The sequence below is a fragment of the Scedosporium apiospermum genome (genome assembly GCF_000732125.1).
Source record: "Scedosporium apiospermum strain IHEM 14462 chromosome Unknown SEQ_SAPIO_0087, whole genome shotgun sequence".
Taxonomy (NCBI): Eukaryota; Fungi; Ascomycota; class Sordariomycetes; order Microascales; family Microascaceae; genus Scedosporium; species Scedosporium apiospermum.
In genome coordinates, this window is record NW_015971788.1 from 420,744 (window position 1) to 439,736 (window position 18,993).

The window sequence follows — 18,993 nt, forward strand, 5'->3', positions numbered from 1 at the left end:
TTTGTCAAGTTTTGGTGTGTAGTGTACGAATTGGAAGGTACTGAGGTAGTGTACACATTACATATCAATGCTTCATCGTCATTTTTTTTTTCACTCCAACTTCCCCTTTGCTTGAATCCGTTTTCGCTAAACACAGCTTGTGCCACATTTCAGGCTTTGCAATTGACCTTGCTTAAGCTTTTGCTTCCATGTACTAATCTGTGCGGCGTTGTCTTTTCTTCTTTTTCCTTTTTTCTTCCCCCAAAGACTTACTCCGCCGCTCATTCAGCTTCGATTTGCTTGGCCAGCCTGGTGCTTCCCGCTCGCCGAGTCCTCCCATTTTTCCGGTCGAGAGAAGCATTGCGACGAGAAGCTTGCCCCTACGAGACACACCGAAGTTGCCGTCAGCCGAAACTATCACGTTAGACTATATACGCGACTTTTTTTTCTGTTGCCGCAATCCCCTCATACATATCAATCGCAAGCTTAGAGCTCCAAAACCTCTCAGCATGCTGAGGAATATCGCCTGCAGGGCCGGAGGTCGCCTCCTGAGCCCATCGACTTCTTCGCCGGCATGGCGATCTGTTTCTACCCGCAGAGCCATGGCCGTGGCCAGCCAAAAAACAAGATACACCACGAGCGCGACTTCCGTTCCCCCGGACACAAGTGACAACTTCCTTTCGGGAAGCGCGGCGAGCTATATCGATGAGATGTATATGCAATGGAAAGAAGACCCTTCGAGCGTCCACGTGTCGTGGCAGGTCTACTTCCGAAACATGGAGAGCGGCGATATGCCCATCTCCCAGGCTTTCATCCCTCCGCCCAACCTGGTCCCCAGCGCTACTGGAGGTGTCCCCAGCTTGACCCCTGGTCAGGGCATGGGACACAGCGAGAACAGCGATCTTATGAAGCACCTCAAGGTCCAGCTTCTGTGTCGCGCGTACCAGGCTCGTGGTCACCACAAGGCTAACGTTGATCCTCTCGGTATTCGAAACTCTTCCAAGGGCTTTGGTAACGTCAGGCCCCGGGAACTGACCCTCGAGTTCTACAACTTCACCGAGAAGGACCTTGATGCCGAGTTCGAGCTTGGCCCTGGTATCTTGCCCCGCTTCAAGACCCCTGAACGCCAGAAGATGACTCTCCGCGAAATCATCTCCACCCTTGAGCACATCTACTCGGGATCCTTTGGTGTCGAGTTCATCCACATTCCCAACCGCACTCGCTGTGATTGGCTTCGGGAGCGCCTTGAGGTCCCCACGCCCTTCAAGTACTCCATCGACGAAAAGCGCCGCATTCTCGACCGCTTGATCTGGAGTTCTAGCTTCGAGGCGTTCCTTGCCAGCAAGTACCCCAACGATAAGCGATTCGGTCTCGAAGGTTGCGAAACCCTTGTTCCCGGTATGAAGGCCCTCATCGACCGTAGCGTTGACTATGGCGTCAAGGACATTGTCATTGGTATGCCCCATCGTGGTCGTCTCAACGTCCTGTCCAACGTCGTCCGAAAGCCCAACGAGTCCATCTTCAGCGAATTCGCCGGTACCCAGAGCCCCGACGAGGGATCTGGTGACGTCAAGTACCATCTTGGTATGAACTTCGAGCGCCCTACCCCCTCTGGCAAGCGTGTCCAGCTCTCTCTCGTCGCGAACCCGTCCCATTTGGAGGCCGAGGACCCTGTTGTCCTGGGTAAGACGCGTGCTATCCAGCACTATAACAACGACGAGAGCGACCACAAGACCGCCATGTCTGTCCTCCTTCACGGTGATGCTGCCTTTGCCGCCCAGGGTGTCGTCTACGAGTGTCTCGGATTCCACTCTCTTCCTGCCTTCTCCACTGGTGGTACCATCCACTTGGTTGTCAACAACCAGATTGGTTTCACCACCGATCCCCGCTTCGCCCGATCGACTGCCTACTGTACCGATATTGCCAAGGCCATCGACGCCCCCGTCTTCCACGTCAACGCCGATGATGTTGAGGCCGTCACCTTCGTTTGCCAGCTTGCCGCTGACTGGCGCGCCGAGTTCCAGCACGACGTCGTCATTGATCTCATCTGCTACCGAAAGCACGGACATAACGAGACGGATCAGCCCTCGTTCACCCAGCCCCTCATGTACAAGCGCATCAAGGACCACGAGCCCCAGATCGATATCTACGTCGACAAGCTCCTCCGTGAAGGCACCTTCACCAAGGAGGACATTGAGGAACACAAGAGCTGGGTCTGGCGCATGTTGCAGGACAGCTTCAACAGGTCCAAGGACTACCAGCCCACTTCCAAGGAGTGGACCACGTCGGCCTGGAACGGCTTCAAGTCCCCCAAGGAACTTGCTACTGAGATCTTGCCGCACAACCCTACCGCTGTTGACGAGCAGACATTGAAGCACATTGGTGATGTTATTGGCTCTTACCCCGAGGGCTTCACCGTACACAACAACTTGAAGCGAATTCTCAAGAACCGCTCTAAGTCGGTCCTCGACGGCGCTAAGAACATTGATTTCCCTACTGCTGAGGCCCTCGCTTTCGGTTCGTTGGTCACCGAGGGCAACCACGTGCGAGTTTCCGGCCAGGACGTTGAGCGTGGTACCTTCTCGCAACGTCATGCCGTCTTCCACGACCAGGAGACGGAGGACACCTACACTCCTCTCCAGCACCTCAGCAAGGACCAGGGCAAGTTCGTCATTTCCAACTCGTCTCTCAGCGAGTTCGGCGCTCTCGGTTTCGAGTACGGTTACTCTCTCCAGTCTCCCAACGCCCTCGTCATGTGGGAGGCCCAGTTCGGTGATTTCGCCAACAACGCCCAATGTATCATTGACCAGTTTGTCGCCTCTGGTGAGGTCAAGTGGATGCAGCGAACCGGTCTCGTCATGTCTCTGCCCCACGGCTACGACGGACAGGGTCCCGAGCACTCTTCTGGACGTCTCGAGCGATACCTTCAGCTCTCCAATGAGGATCCTCGCATCTTCCCCTCTGAGGACAAGCTCGCTCGTCAGCACCAGGACTGCAACATGCAGATTGTCTACATGACCGAACCTTCCAACTTGTTCCACGTTCTTCGCCGACAGATGTGCAGGCAGTTCCGAAAGCGTAAGTTTTACTTGATACTCGCAAACATGTTTCTTATTATCCTTCAAAACGATCCACTAACTCTGCGACTCTTTAGCTCTTGTCATCTTCTTCTCGAAGTCTCTCCTCCGTCACCCGCTTGCCCGCTCGTCTCTCGACGAGTTCACCGGTGACTCCAGCTTCCGCTGGATCATCGAGGACCCCGAGCACAAGACCGGTGTCATTAAGTCGCCCGAGGAGATCGACCGCGTCATCCTGTGCACTGGCCAGGTCTACACCGCCCTTCACAAGTACCGCCAGGATCACCAGATCGACAACGTCGCCTTCACGCGTATCGAGCAGCTCAACCCCTTCCCCTGGCAGCAGCTCAAGGAGAACCTCGACATGTACCCCAACGCCAAGACCATCGTCTGGGCCCAGGAGGAGCCCCTTAATGCCGGTGCTTGGAGCTTCACGCAGCCCCGTATCGAGACTCTCCTCAACCACACCAAATACCACGACAGGAAACACGTCATGTATGCTGGCCGCAACCCCAGCGCTTCCGTCGCCACTGGTATGAAGCACGTGCACACTGCTGAGGAGGCCGAGCTCTTGGAAATGGCCTTTACCGTCAAGCAGGACAAGCTCAAGGGTGAGGCTTAAACATAAGCAAACCCAAACGAAAAAAAAATCACAAACAAAAATTCTGAGGTGCGGGGAAGGATGGTGAGAGGCGAGATCTGTACAGTTTTCACACTTTTATTTTGGACCCCTTTTTTACACAATATGATCGCGGAAGAAGGGAGAAAAAGATGGGGGCTTTTATTCCTTTACCTAATCTCTTTTGATGTTTCTTTGCTCAGGTCGGCATGAGGAGGAAGACGACGAGAATAACCAAAACAACATGGGTTGAACAAATTCTTCCACAAGAATTCCGAAATACAAAAGCCCCGAGGCACCCATATAAGTGTAGGGGGAGGGGAGAGAAAAATAGCATTATTACTATTTTCCTGTTTCTTGCCTCCTAACGAGGACACAATCAATGGGGGACTTTGTTTGTCGTCCCTTTTAGTGTCCAACAAACACAAACAATCATTCAGTCGTTTCATTATTTTCTCCTCGTACGGGACGTCGAGAGATTTCTGAGCGACGACCTGTATAAAAAAAAAAAGGAGGGGAGCATGAGATGTTACAAAGGAAATGCCATGGTCATCATTATAGAGTCGGTAGTTTAACTTATGATTTTTTTTTTTTGCTTTTCTGGGATGAAAGATATGTGTTCTATTCAGTTCCAAGTCGATGTGAAATTTCCGAAGAACGCACTCGGACATGGTCGAAGAAGACGTCACTTCTTTTCCTTATTTTCTTTCTCTATGTCTATCGAGAAAACACATCGTACACCAGAAGCGCCACGAACAAACAACCGCACCATTAGAAACAAACCACATTAGTACAGAATATGAGGTTCCTAAGGCGATAGTGGCACCTGCCAAGTTCGTACAAGTCCGTCGTCACCCGTCGTGACGAGCATCTCCTCGCCAGGCTGCTTCTCAGAAGACGAATCGTATCTCGGACACCACGTAATATGGTTAACTTCGTAAGGGCCGTGGGCGCCATTATACGTGGCGAGGAGCTTCCACTTCTTAGAGCCGACGGGCTGGTCCTCACCCTTGAAAGACTCCGGGGTGATGGCGTTCTCGGGCGATTCGGCATCGTCTTCTTCGCGGTAGAGGGCGATGATGCCGTCACTGCCGGTGCTGGCGACGAGGCCGGTCTTGGGGCTCCATGCGACGGAGTAAATATCTCGCGTGTGAATTTTAGGGAGTATGGCCTCGCAGACCCAGTCCTCCCTGAGAGATCTCCGCATCGTGTTGGGAATGCCACCTAGCGTCGCCGTAGAGGACTCATCCCCATCCTCTTCATCAACCTTCAACTTCCACACCCTAACAGTCCCATCCGCAGAACAACTCAACAACCTCGGAAACGCCCCGTCCCCCCTCTCCCTCCCCTCCCAAGCAATCCCCCAAACCGTTCCCCCGTGCCCACTCAAAACCGCTACGCAAACCCACTCCCCATCCCCATCCTCCCTCCATATCCTCACGGTATCATCATAGCTCGCACTCGCCAAAACATCCGCCGAATACGTCCTCCGCGCATTCCTCCCGGGGACGTCAGGACACCACGCCACGGCTTTCACGTCCCCCTCGTGCTCGTTCAACACGGCGACGGTCTCCCACTCGTCGTCGTCCTCGGCGGCGCCTACGTCTTCCCAGATCCAGACGGACTTATCGCGCGAACAGGTGGCGAGGTGGGCGCCCGAGGGGGAAAATGCCACGCCTTTGATTTCGGAGTCGTGGCCTTCTAATACGAGCGTAAACTGCCAATCTGTTTCTTCTTCCTCTTCTTCTTCGTCGCCGGACGTAGTAGTCAAGTCTGTCGCATGATCACCCTCTTTATTCGCCGTGCTTTCCCATCGCCATAGACCCGCCGTCGAATCGAAGCTGCCGGAGACGAGGCACAGGCGCGAGGGCGGTAGGTTGGGCTTCCAGGCCGTGCAGCGGATGGAGCGCTCGTGGCCGTTCGTTACGGTGCTGTGCGGGGTGAGGGAGGTCAGAGAGAAGACGGTTACGGTGCGACCGTGGGAGGTTGCGAGGAGGGGGAGGGTCGGGTGCGGGGTGGAGGACCACGCGCGTTCGTAGAGGTCGGGTTTGAGGGGGGCGAGGGGGGTGATGGTGGCGGGTGGGGTGGGGGACGGCATTGCGCGGGGGTTCTCGCGTCGGTTCAATTCTTGTTCCTCGTTGAGAAGAGTAAGAGCACCGGCGGCTCAAACGGTCGTAGTTGGAAAGGGATTTGTGAGGGCGTGAGAACAGGACGGGGAGGATGTTCGCGATTGTGAGGGATGCTGGAGATGCTGGAGGGAGGCTTTTTAGTGGGGGCAATTGGAGAATGGGATGGAGGGGCTGATTGATAAGCGATAAGGAATTGCAGCATGAAAACGATGGCTGTGATTGTGACAGAAATTTGACCTGAATAGTGCCGACAACAAGTACACATATCAAACCGACCACACATATTATTAGTAACTAAACACATAAAATACATCTTGATACTCCTCTCTGTACCTACGGCTGGTCCAGTGGCATCTAGCACGATTGAAGCCTCGATGTTGGATAAGTTTCTCATACAGCAGATGGAACGAGTAAAGCTCATCAAAACTCAAACGTTACTCCCCTGGAACGTTCAAATTCCAGGCTGCTGGCACTGTTGCGGCAGTCTCGCACTCCGCCGGCGCAGAATATGTCCGATCAGGACTGCTCTCCCACTCGACTTGCCTCCCATCCTCGCCGACCCGGACGAACTTGTACTGGATACTCTGCCCAGCTAAGAGGACGATCGAAACACTCCAGACCGGGTCTTCCTCAGTATACCCCGTCGCGTCCAAATCAACCCCGAGGGTTGGATCCCAGCCGCCGAGGATATCATTATTGCCGACTATTCTGATAGTTTGACCCCACGATGTGGTGACACGGACTTCGAATTTAACTACGACATACCTCGTCCCTGGACAGGAACTCCCACTCTCGCTAGGGGACTGCAATGCCGTCGGTGCCGTTGCGTCGGCATCGCCATCTGGGAGGGGGAACAGCGAAGGAGTCGCAGCCTCATAATATCCGACGATAGACGTCGGTACACACCGATCTGGGACCGAGACGGCAGAGGGATTAAGCCAGGCCTGAGGAATCTGCCCATCTCTACGCGCAACCGCTGATAGGAATGCTCCGTAAGACCATGTAAGATCCCTAGCAGAAACAGGCGTTCCGTCGTCACGGCCGAACTGTTCGGCGATGGAACCATTGTGGTGAATATATCGCGCCACGATCTCAATGAATCCGTCCGCGTAGGTTGCAATGGAATGCGCAAGATCGCCAAATTCTGTGGAATCGTTTAGATATTTTCCCGGACTAAGGCCTGGGGTGAAATCCCGAAAGAAGGCCAAGTCAACATCTGTGATGTCGATATGCCCGTCTCGTTCCCACACGTAGAGAGCATCATACAGCTGTTCGGCAGCGGCGAGTGTGGCGAGATACCAAGGGTTCCCTCCGTAATAGACGTCTTCGGGATATCTCCCGATGGAGACGGCTTTTCCCAGTTCTATTCCCTTGTTGACTGAGTATTCGGTCCTAAACGAGTCCACGAGAATCTTGTGCGTGGCGAGGGCCTTGCTACTACATGGTTGAAATGTTCTGTCATCGCATCCGGCGGAGGGATCGAAGGAATGGATGGACGCTAGGATAGCGTTGACGTCTTTGCTGGAGCGACCGTCGCGAGAATTGACTTTGAGAGGCGTTCTGTGTTAGTAGAGGGGAACGTGAGGGGGCACAGGATAAACTCGTGGGCATATTCATACTATTAGAGAGAATGTATCCTTCTGTAGACGACCAATATTGCTGAAGGAAGCAAAGAATCTGTGGAGCAATAAGGTCGCAGTGTGGACATGAAAAGCCGAGTGCCTTGGCCAGAGTGCCTCCCTCGACAAGTGCTTGTCTATTTATTAGCGAGAACCCAACAGAACGGGGATATTGCGAATAAGCGATGCTTACCCCGGTACTGGCTTGCTGTGGTGAAGAATGAGCTCCCCTCGACCTCTTCCCAAAGGTCAAAGCCCGTGTTATTCCTACACATGTTGTTAGCCTCCGTGACCCTTCGCTGTTCAAGCCATGGCAGATTTCATACCAATACTGGACAACATAGCTCAGATCGTTTTGGATGACAGGCCAGACCTTGTCCAGAGCGAGAGAGGCATATCCATCTTCCAAGAGCCAGTTTGCATAAGTAATCGCCGCAATAGCCCTCAGTGCGGGACCATCACGCTGCGGACGACCTGAGACACACAACCGTATAAGCTACCCGATTTTACTTTTATCGGAAATTTGCAGAAGCTTTCATACCCCAGTTCTCGGTAAAGGCCGTCAGGTCAACATGGAACTTCGGCTCTGCAAGCCCAGACCCATCTCTAAGACTGCCCGACGGGTTCTCGACCTTCTGGAGGGAGGCTTGGGCGAGGATATAGTTATGAATCTCAGTTTGCAAGTCCGTGGTTGTATTCCTGGTGAAGATCTCCACTAGACCTTTGAATACGAGAGCCGAGTCTCGCGTCCATGTGTAGTAGTCTAACTCAATATTAAAACAAAGTCTACCTCCTAAACAAGGACACTAACAAAGACTTACAGTCCGGATCTACCTTGCTCGGAGATGCAAGAACAATACCCGCACCAACAGACTCATCATCAACGCATTCCGGACCGATATTGCACAGGATATTCTCGAGAGATATCGGACGTTCCCATGCAATAAAGGAATCGAGGGATCCGTTCCATGGCGCCGACACGGGACTTTGAACTTGCAGTGCGGTCATGATGTTGGGAACAAACAGCTGAGATGTCTGGGAGCAGAAAGATCCTCCAAGTAGGCAGAGGATGCTTTGATATATTGCAGATACGAAATCCATCCTAGGCAAACCTCCCCACAACGGGAAGTCGTCGTCGGCTGGCGTTGACTCGCTTATATGTAAGGAAGGTGCTCCCGGGGGCCGAGAGAGCACGACATCTGGCAATGAGCTCAACGGCAAGATATCCGGCGGTACTCCTGCAAAGTCAGGTCCTCACCATAGCGCGAAGTTAAGGCGGCCTACGACGCATCCAACCAAGATATGAGCAGGAGACATCATGAATTAAACGCTTCGGATCTAACACAGCCAAGGCTATTCAAGGTCTTTGGTTGGGCATTCCCGCCACACACCCCATGTGATCAAGTTGATGCGTTCCAATCCGGCATGGTCGCACGTGAACCACCGATTCGCTCAGGCACCCATCGCACTCGTCGTACCCGGGACCGGATGGAATGTCGCAACGATCCCTGATGGATGTCGCCGTGGTGTCGGCCGGGATTTAGATTACAGGAGGCGGCACTATTTGATGGACTGCTCAAACAAGTCGTGTCTCTCGCGTCTGGTTGGCTACACCTCGCGGCTTGGTATTTGTGGCACTACGTATCCATGTTCGGGCCTTCTCTTATTAAGTGACGGACAGCCTACCTGGTTGTACACCGAGGGGAGGGCAGGCAAAGAGAATGGACAAACAAACAAGTACGGGAAGAATCAGGACGCAAGTGTTTTGCTAGGTTCTCCCCTCCACAAGACGTATCCCCCGACCGCTTCCGAGTAGTCCGTTTCGAGACTGGCATGCGCCGAAAACAGTCCAAGGATCTACAAACATGCACACATATAGACAAAAACGAAAGGCGAAGAAATGTGGCAGGATGGTTTTCCCCTACCTCACGGATCAATGATCTCGGAAAAGAGGGTTGGAATATAGCTGCCCCAAACAATAAAGTTGGTCGGTCTGGGATCTGTCGATCGGATGATTGGCACCATGGGGACTAGTGGTGGCTCCTTAGGAACGATCGAGCCTCCCCAGCGATCAACAGCTGAACACGCGAACGTGCAGGAGGAAAGCTGGGAACAGATCCGTGATTGTATTGAAAGAAGAAGAAAAAAGTGAGGAAAATGTGAGGGCGAATTTTTTTGGGTGATATAGGGAGGAAAATATTGCTGACATAATAAATGCTTATATAATCTACAGTCTTCTAATTGCTTGTCGACTTTATATTACCAGCGTCACGTCCATTCAAACTGTTGCGATGAACTCTCCCAAACAGGCAGCGCTTGCCATCTCACAAAACCGACTGCTCGTCTTCCCACCAACGAATTACTCTCCTCACGGGCATTACGACGACCTTACAAGCTGGCGCCAGGATAAAAACATTATAAAACTCGTCGCATCGAATTCTTTACCCCTCTACCCGCATCAAAATCCGCCCACCATGGACGCCGCCACCCTCGAAGAGACGAACAAGCTGCGCATCTCGCTGGGTATGAAACCCCTGCCCGTGCCAGGCGCAGCTGCATCAGGATCCGAAGACGAAGGCAGCGGCCATGACGAGCCGGCAGATTACCTCGAGGCTCGGACGGCCGAGGCCTACGACAACTTCCAGAAGCTGCGTGACGAAGAAGAGGCGAAGCGGAAACGTGACGAGAGGGCCGCGGCCATCAAGAAGGCGCGCGAAAAGGCCCAGCGACATGCCGTGATGGAGGGAAAAGGTCTAGGCGAGCTCGGGGCCGGGGAGGAGGAGCTCGATGCCAAGGCGTGGTTGATGGGCCAGAAGAAGAGGCAAAAGAAGATCGCCAAGTTACGGAGGTTGGAGGAAGAGCAAGCTGCGGCCGAAGCGCAGGCGGCGGCGGCTGTTCAGTATACTTCGAGAGATCTCGCCGGGGTAAAGGTCGCGCATGATGTTTCGCAGTTCGTGGACGGCGATGAACAGATCCTTACTCTCAAGGACGCGACGATAGACCAATATGAAGAGGAGGGGGATGAGCTTGAGAACCTGGGTCTCAGAGAGCAGGAGAAGCTCAAGAAGAATCTCGACCTGAAGAAGAAGAAGGCTGATTATAACCCACTTGATATGGACAACATGGATGTTCAGAATGTGCTGTCCAAGTACGACGAGGAGATTTATGGCGAAAAGAGAAAACGCTTCACTCTTGATACTAGCGGCGCCGTTTCCGACTTGGCCGACATCCTTGATACCGCACCCAGCAAGTCAAGCAGAGGCCAGACCGTGAACATAGATATCATCGATGGTATGTCTAGCAGCCTTCAGTCTCGAGATGATGGTTCCTTTACATTTGCTAACGGCTTTGCCTCTCCAGAAAACGCCCGGCCGTCGTCCGACTATCTCGATATATCAGAGATCAAGGTGAAGAAGCCAAAGAAGAAGAAGACAAAGTCGACGAGACAAAAACCCGTAGACGCCGATGACTTTCTCCTACCCGAACCCACACCCGAAGATGACCAAAAAATGGATATCGATACTAGCGTGAAAGAGAATGCTAGGAAGCGAAAGAGCGAGGATGTCAATTTCGTCGACGATGATGACCTTCAGCTCGCCCTTTCCATGCAGAGGAGAAATGCCCTGAAAAAGAGGAAGAAGATGCGGCCCGAGGATATCGTCAAGGAATTAAAAGAGGCCGATGACTCGGAAGAAGCCGTGCCGGAAGACGATGGCGGGCTAGTGATCGGCGAGGTATCAGAGTTTGTTGCTGGTATCAAGAAGCCAGATGAAGAAGACGAGAAACCAAGAAGGCACAGGCAGTCCGCTGAGCCGTCAGCATCCGCGCCAAAAGCTGTGTCGCCTTCGCCCGACGACAACGAGGACGTTCCCATGAATGGCTACCTTCCTACCCAAGATGAGCATGACTTGCGTGAGCAGGCATCAAAGGAGAACGACGAAAAGCTATCTGGCGATGAGGATATCATGGAGGAGAAGACCATCTCCGGAGGACTAGGCGCCACGCTATCACTCCTACGCGAGCGAGGCATCCTCAAAGAATCCGACGGCGCAGAGCGCCACGAAACATTTTTGAAGAAGCAAGAATTCCTAGCCAAGAAGCGCCGCATGGAGCTCGAGATCGAGGAAGCCGCGAAGCACCAGCGCGAACGCGATCGACAAAGTGGCCGCCTCGAAAGGATGGGCCAGCGCGAGCAGCAAGAATTCGCCCGACAGCAAAACACCCAACGAGACCTCCAGGCGTCCCGAAAGATGGCCGAACTCTTTAACGCCGAGTTCAAGCCGACGTTCGAGATCAAGTACACGGACGACATGGGCCGGCGGCTCGACCAGAAGGACGCCTTCAAGCACCTCAGCCACCAGTTCCACGGCAAGGGCAGCGGCAAGGGCAAGACCGACAAGAAGCTCAAGAAGATTGCTGACGAGCAGAGGCGCGAGGCGCAGAGCGTGCTGGACGCTAGTCAGAATGTGGGTATGAGCTCGGTTACGGCGCAGCAGTTGAAGAAGCGGAGGGAGGCTGGTGTGCGGCTCGCGTAAGTTCTGTGAGACATAGAAGATAACGAACAGAGGATATAGTTGGGGTGTTTTTTTGTACAGGGTTGTCGATCGGCATAGGTACCACTTTTCTCCTTTTTCACGCGATGGGTTGTGGCATACACAGGTTTATTATAACAAAAGGTGCATTTCTACCAGCTTCTTTCTTCTCCTTTCCCAAGAGTGATTGATTTCTTTGCTGACATATGTCAAGAGGGTCTCTAGATCTTGAGGAGGTAAGTGTGTCCCATTCCCTTGCACGAAGCAGAACCTGTCCGCTCCTCTGTCTCTATGTGCTATGCAAGCGGGCTACCTGGCCGCCTCCGCAGTGTGTCGAACTTGCCTATGAAGAGGAGGTTGTTGGGCTGCCTCAGAAACAGGGTGTGTAAAAACTGCTGCTCCACTTGGAGGAGCGGCCCATTATGTCCAGTGTCCAGTCCATCTTCCATCCCAATCCCCGTTCCTATTCCCGTACGGTCCGTACCTGGTCGCAGCCCGCCTGTTCGGCGATAACGGCCCCACCTGAGCTCCAGCGTCATCGTCAACTTCGGTAGCCACTTCTACCTCTGGAAGATTAGCGTACAAAGCGCTAGACAGGACTGGAGAATACGGCCTCGCCATTTCCCCGAACTCTTGCACGAGTTCTTCCCCTTCTCGTTCCATCTGGGTGATTAATTCTTCTAGCGCTGCTGAGTTGGCTGTCTCTGATAGAGCTCGGTGGGGTCTGGGTGTTGTGTTATTGTAATGGGGGCTGTTGTTTCCGTCTGGGTTGAGATGCGGGTTTGGTGCGGAGTGCTCGGGGTAGTAGTCTTGGTAGTCGTAGATCGTGTTGGTGGATAGCCTGGAAAGGTTCGATCCTGAGGGCCTGTTGGCAACTTCGTCGAGGCGATCCGATGCTCGATGCAGCCTCTGTGTATATTGCGCACCCCTCTCCGTCGCGTGAGACGATGATCTGGGATCACTAGAAGACCTGGCCAAGGGTCTTCGTCGCTGGTTATTGACGCAAGCTCCTGCCGTCTGGTTGAGTTGACTGGACACGAGGTCGCCGCGTTGCGTATACGTCCCGCTGTTCTTGGACTGATCAGAAGTCGTGGCTGTAGAGTCGCTAGAGAGACTTGATGATCCGAGGGGATTGAAAAAATCAACCGATTGTTGCACATGTTGCCTCGAGGCCACGCTTGCACCCCGCGTATACTGTGCGTCCTGCGCTTGCAGGCGATTCGAGAGGAGCGGCCGAGCGTAGTTTAGAGCTGCGTCCCGCCTTGGCACGGTCAGACTCCTGAAAAGTCCCGTAGGGAAACCGTTCGGGGTTATGCGCGGACCCCTCCTCGACACTCGGAGTTTTCTCTCTTCGGCACTTGTTAGACTCGAGTCGCCATTTCTCGATACCTGCTGTGGTGCCGACGTCAGAATTGAGAGATCCGGTCTCAAATTAAATAGGCCCCTTACACGACGTATCACCGGGCTCGGCGCCTGCGTACCCCCACCAGTTCGTCGAGCAAACGGAGAAGAACTGTCCGAGGAAGGGCTCTGACCAGGTCCCTTTGTCGAAGCCGGCGAGTCCAAGATCTCGCCCCGTGAGCTACGAACCTTGGCGGCTTGTGGCATCTCACTATAAGTAACAAGCCGAGCGGAGCGCCTAGCGCCTACGTCCTTTATGACAATAGGCTGCTGCTCGACGGTGGCTGGGACCAAGGGGATGCCTGAGCGGAAGGATTCGACTCTGTATATCTTCCCGGTGCGGACCATTCTACCTATAGGTTGAGATTTGGGTATCTGTATGAGGGGGCCGGCTTCGTTTTGGGGGGCTCGGAGATCTACTTCTCGTCTTTGGAAGATGGGGAGTTGTTTGGAGGTGGACTGGAGTTGGTATCTGTGAGTTTCGTTCCTGTTGCATGCGCAGGGCTAGTTAGTTGGGTGAAAGGGGTCATCATCAGGGCGGCGGTTTCCACGGGTACAGTACCTTGTTGAACTAGTTTCTGGCTCGTCGGCCTCGTGTTCCGGGTGGCGGACGGAGCTGTCGCGCGTTAGGATTTGGATGTATTTCTCTGCGGCTCTCTCTTGGAAGCATCGATCGGTTTGTTCTTCGAACATGCTCTTGGGATTCTCGTCTGGCTCGGAGAGAAAGGGGAAGGGGAGGGGGAGTGGAGGAAGGAGTTTGTTGAGGTCTGGGGGTGGGATTGGGGTTCCTATTGAACCCATATTTGCCTGGTCTGAATGCAGTATTGTGCGTTAGCAGAGAGGAGGAGTATGAGGAATGCTCACCTTTTCGTGTACGGCCTGTCTTGAGTTCAGTGGAGTAAGGTCTAGATGAGGTTGCTTATTGATGGTTTCTTGAGGGATTAGAGACGGGAGTGTCGCGAAGATGGCTTGGAGTCTTATACTAGAATAGGACAACGGATGCCTCGCTCTCGAACACTTTCTTGAGCTCATTAACAATAGCAACAAAGAAAAGAAAAGATAAAACACCACCATTATTCGGCTCGCGGCCTCCTTCTTTATACTATACAGTTTCCCACCTCGTCTTTGTAGTCTCCCTTTGTAGACACTCTCCAAGAAAGACAACCCAAGGCAGCCGGTTCATCCAGCCTCATGAAAGAGATTAAACACATGTAGGGAACCTTCCTCTCCTCGCCCATTCCATTCCCACCAGCCTCCAACAAAACGAACACAGTCTCATTGTGCTCCCTTCCCTTCAATCCCATCCCAAACCCCCCATTCTCACCGCCTCCTAAAGGAAAACCGCCTCAAGCATCCGTCTTAAACTTCGCCCCTTTCAATCCGTGGACGACTCTCCCCTCCCCTTCCCTCCCCGCCGTTAAATACCACGTCATGAAAAAGACCAACACCATCACCGCTATCCACGTAACGATGAGCCGGCGAGACTTGCGCGTCCGGACACCGTAGCCGTAGATTTGCGGCGCCATTTTCTCTTTCTCTCGAGTTTGTTTTCCTTTTTTTCTCCTTCTTGTTCTCGGAAGGTGCTGTACTTGAAAAGGAGGGATTTCTTTGCTGACTGTGAGGGAATTGTGTGGTCTGAGAAAAGTCTCTTTGTTTGCCGTCTTCGATTTCCCAGAGCTTCCGAAGCTTATGACGTTGTGAGTCCGGGTGTGGGATTGCCAAGAGCTGGAACCGAGTGGATTCAAAGTGGATAGTGGCGGCTCCCGGGATGCTATAGCCCCGATCGAGAATAAAAATACCGATACGTTAAGAAGAAGGATGTACGTTGTGAAGTCTCCACGATCTGGAAAAAGGAGTTAAGAATGATAGACGCGTGATATATACAAAGTCCAAATCAAGTTGCGGACTTAAACCATCGCCAAAAGTCACTTATACCTTGAAATGCTTATATAATCACACGATATAATTCTCATTCAATTTCTTGCTCTATTCGAGTCTAATAACGCCTGTTCCTATCAAAGTCTCCCAGGGGAAAAAACAAAGACAGAAAATATAATATAAACGAAAAAGAAAAAGACATCTGTTCTGTTTCCTCGCAGCTGTAGTGACTGCATGTGTTCTCTGAACGTCAAAGACAATCAGTCTAGTATCTCCGTGTAATACTCCAAGGCCAAGTGGCATAACCCCGACTCCGACGCTGTAATCGTATAGTGATCTAATCACGAAATTCATAGAGTATAAAAAAAAAGCCCAAAAGGAGACAAAGGGGAAAGAGCCTAGAAAAAAAAAAAAAAAAAGGAAAAAGGGGGATGATGGTACTCTCAAAAAGAATGAATGCATAGAACAAACGGCGCTCAAGGACGAATCTTTGAGCCGATGCTCTTGCCAATGTACCACACCGTCTCTCTATACTGACCCAATCTGATAGTCACATCCGCTTTGGCATCAAGTTTCAACGTACCGCCGAGAGCCCTTCGAACGGCATCGTACCCAATCGAGTCTGCCGACCACCGCACTGGTAGCCGCGGCGTCTTCGTAGCGCCGGGAGGCACGGCAAAGGAATCGCCGTACTCGATATGGCCGACGGGCTCAGTGTGGTTGTAGTAGGCAGTTGCGTTGACCCATTCGAGCAGCAAGGTGTTATACTCGAAAGGCGAGACGAGCGTAAACGTCGCCGTAGATGAAAACACATGGAAAGTAGCGTCCCGAATAAACTTATTCTTGTCTTCCGGGTCGTCGGATGGAAGATTGAGCTTTGGCGCCGATACCTCGATGTCGAGTTTCGAAAGTGCTTTGCCAATCAAAGGCGCCGAGGGAATGCTGCCGCCGTGGGTTTTGGCGGCGATTGTGATGTTCTCTCCCGAAAGATATCCTGAAATCAAATCCACACCGATCTTCCTTCCCTTCGCACCGCCCCGTGCTGGTTCCCACACTGCAGACACGAGTCGGTTCTCGTTCTTGCCTGGAACAATCCGCGCATTTCGAATAGTGGCATCCCCGATGACGGACCCATTCTTAATCACGTTGACAGTAAAGAAAGGTATGTAGGCAGAGTACGGTGTCGGGTTCGTCACATTGACGTATGCTTCAATGTGAATCGCATCCTCCGTCGTCTTCAGCACCCTGACTTTGTCCACACTCGGATGTAGCTTGGTCAGCGAGCCCTTTGGCAAATCTAAAAACACCCTCAAGCGTCAGTATCATAGTTCTCCTTCTAATTCAACCTCGTGTGTCGAGAAAGGGCGGAGGAAAGTGCTAAGAGATACCTCAGCGTCCAAGGCACCCACGAGGTTTCGGGGCTTATCAAGAGGGTCAGTGGAACATGGACGGACGTTTTACTGGGATATTCCCTTCGGTGGGAACTTTATTGAGCACGAGCTCGCCGAGCGCCGTTTCCACCTTGATATCCACGAGGGCCTTAATATCGAGGAGGACATCCTTGTCGCCGAAGATCAAGGCTTGCAGAACCTGTGTGAATACGTCCGAGTCCGTGATATTGAGAGGCACGTCCTCTACACGGGAGTTGATGATCAGCGAAGCCTCGCCACTAGCAGGGTCGTCGGATCTTGTCGAGTTCGCGTGTTGCCAGTCCTTGATTCGAAGCTTTCCGAACGGCCGCTTTTTGTAGAAAACATCGGCTGTGGCCTTGATATTCGTAACGTTGAGCTCCAGGTTCAGTTCCTTGGGCAGCGCAGCAACAGCGCGAATTGTCCCTGAGACGGTCGGGTCCGCGTCCTCGGAATCCGGGTCAGCCAGTGGATCTGGAAGTTGAAAATCGACATCGGTCAACGAGAATTCCTTGATGAGGTCGTCGAAAGACCTGCCGGGGAACGGTACCGGGATGGCAAGACTCGAGAGAAGCTCCCCAATCCACTCGGGAGTGTCCGAGTTGGGGAGTTTTCTGCCCCTGACAACCACGTTGGCCGGCTTTCCATTGAGGTAACGGTGGATGAAATCATCTAGCGGAGAGGAGCCGGATCCAGGGCATTCACGAATAAGAGACTCTGGAAGTTCTTCGATCGCGCCATGAACATCAATGGCAACTTCTGAGTTGGCACGGATGGGCAGAGGTTCCGTAACGGCCAGGGCAACTGGAATGAGGGGGTCTGCGGCGGCGCAATTGGGCACGAGCACCTCAAAACCGAGCTCGGGTACATCGAGCTCTACTGGGTACTTGTTGTACGACAAAATGGTGACATTGGCACCGACGGCCCTCTTATCGGGCGCGGATCCAGGAATATCGCTGAAGGTGAGTCGAGAGATATTATACGGTGGCAATTCAGGCATTTTGTTCGCTGGAGGAAAGCATTAGCACATGAACGCGACTCGAGTAATTGTTGCAAAATATAGCAAGTGCGCAAGTGAGGGAGCATTATAAGTTAAATAAGAGGAGGAAGGGCCGAGCCGACTTTGACCAGCATAGTCAGACGGATCAGAAGAATACTTTCTCCCCAAAATACAACGACGCAAAGGAACGATAGAGAGATTGACCTTCAACAATAAACGACTCAACAACAGAGTGCGTGCCGAGAGGGAGCACTCCAGTTCTGAGCGAGACATCAGCCTTCCCCAAGAGTCTGACTCTATCCAGCTTTCCTTCCAACCACTGATTGGCGACCGATCGAATGCCATCCGCATCGCCGGGAGCCAGCTCGGCAATGATATCGATCGACGTGCTATGTCCGTCGGTGACACTAATAGTCATGGGCGGTAGGATAGCAGTTCCCAGCAAGATGTTGTCGTACTCGGGAAGATAAACGCCCACCAGCGTTTTCTCGGTTCCGAGGGAGCCGACCAGCCAGGTGGCGACGCGGCCGATACGCCGAGGCCCGTCTTGTCGTACCCTCGATCCATCGAGACGGAAATTCGCCTGCACCCTCGCTCGCACTCCGGTCGCCGTGATAGACTCAAGTGATAGGTTCGTCGGTTCCAGTACAGCAGCCTGCTTTGCATATTCTTCGACCGCGGCGGGAACGAAGAAGGCTACTAGCATTATGGAGATGGTGATGGATATTAATATTACGCCGGCGACAATGGACGGCCATCCGGCTGATGAGTAGCTCTTTAGCGAGTGTGAGGATGAAGGTCGGTCGTCCGCACTGCGCGGTGACGTAGCTTCAGGTTGGGCATCGTTATCTTCGGCGTCGTGCTCCTCGCCATCGTATCGAGTTATGGAGGCCGACCCGGACAGCAAGGGAGTTACTTCAGAGGAGTCGTCTTGAAGGTCCGCTTTTGTCGCCTTGGCCTTTCCTTTCCTCGACGACGCCCGCGTGGAGACGGACGACTCTTCGTCACTCGACATTGTCGACGTCGGGGCCGGGGCGAATAGTAAACTCGAGTTTTAGGGTGCGTGCAGCGGTGTGATATGACAGAGACCTTCGGTAGGATTTTACAGGTTGTTCTAGAGTAAAGACAACCTTGGTGAATAATTGAAAGGTCGTCGGGAAGTGTAAATGGATAAGAGAATGGATAAGAGGGCGGGATGGAGTGGCGGCGGGCGGTATTGAACTATGGGTCCCCATCGATCCGCTACTTTGGGCTTGGGCACTCTTAGCGCACTGTCGCTCTGGCGTGCCTGCTGAGCTGGATTACGAAGATCACGTGGAGACGATGGTCAAGCGGAAATCCATCACATGA

The 18,993-nt window shown here is 53.0% G+C and overlaps 5 protein-coding genes and 1 pseudogene across 5 annotated transcripts; 2 read left to right on the forward strand and 4 right to left on the reverse strand.

Moving 5' to 3' along the window:
- Positions 1-488: 488 nt before the first annotated feature.
- SAPIO_CDS2832 (2-oxoglutarate dehydrogenase, mitochondrial) lies at positions 489-3,678 on the forward strand (the record flags this gene model as incomplete). Its single annotated transcript, XM_016785755.1, has 2 exons — positions 489-3,057; positions 3,134-3,678. 2 exons carry the CDS (start codon positions 489-491, stop codon positions 3,676-3,678), a joined length of 3,114 nt encoding a protein of 1,037 aa, XP_016644537.1.
- Positions 3,679-4,483: 805 nt separating this feature from the next.
- SAPIO_CDS2833 lies at positions 4,484-5,773 on the reverse strand (annotated as a pseudogene; the record flags this gene model as incomplete).
- A 465-nt stretch (positions 5,774-6,238) lies between these two features.
- On the reverse strand, positions 6,239-8,431 carry SAPIO_CDS2834 (uncharacterized protein; the record flags this gene model as incomplete). Its single annotated transcript, XM_016785756.1, has 5 exons — positions 6,239-7,350; positions 7,617-7,690; positions 7,750-7,897; positions 7,965-8,186; positions 8,245-8,431. 5 exons carry the CDS (start codon positions 8,429-8,431, stop codon positions 6,239-6,241), a joined length of 1,743 nt encoding a protein of 580 aa, XP_016644538.1.
- A 1,466-nt stretch (positions 8,432-9,897) lies between these two features.
- Positions 9,898-11,958, forward strand: SAPIO_CDS2835 (Uncharacterized protein; the record flags this gene model as incomplete). Its single annotated transcript, XM_016785757.1, has 2 exons — positions 9,898-10,714; positions 10,784-11,958. The coding sequence occupies 2 exons, from the start codon at positions 9,898-9,900 to the stop codon at positions 11,956-11,958; spliced, it is 1,992 nt and encodes a 663-aa protein (XP_016644539.1).
- Positions 11,959-12,375: 417 nt separating this feature from the next.
- SAPIO_CDS2836 (uncharacterized protein) lies at positions 12,376-14,157 on the reverse strand (the record flags this gene model as incomplete). Its single annotated transcript, XM_016785758.1, has 2 exons — positions 12,376-13,843; positions 13,919-14,157. The coding sequence occupies 2 exons, from the start codon at positions 14,155-14,157 to the stop codon at positions 12,376-12,378; spliced, it is 1,707 nt and encodes a 568-aa protein (XP_016644540.1).
- Positions 14,158-15,710: 1,553 nt separating this feature from the next.
- On the reverse strand, positions 15,711-18,658 carry SAPIO_CDS2837 (Pre-rRNA processing protein; the record flags this gene model as incomplete). Its single annotated transcript, XM_016785759.1, has 3 exons — positions 15,711-16,531; positions 16,689-17,651; positions 17,848-18,658. 3 exons carry the CDS (start codon positions 18,656-18,658, stop codon positions 15,711-15,713), a joined length of 2,595 nt encoding a protein of 864 aa, XP_016644541.1.
- Positions 18,659-18,993: the final 335 nt, after the last annotated feature.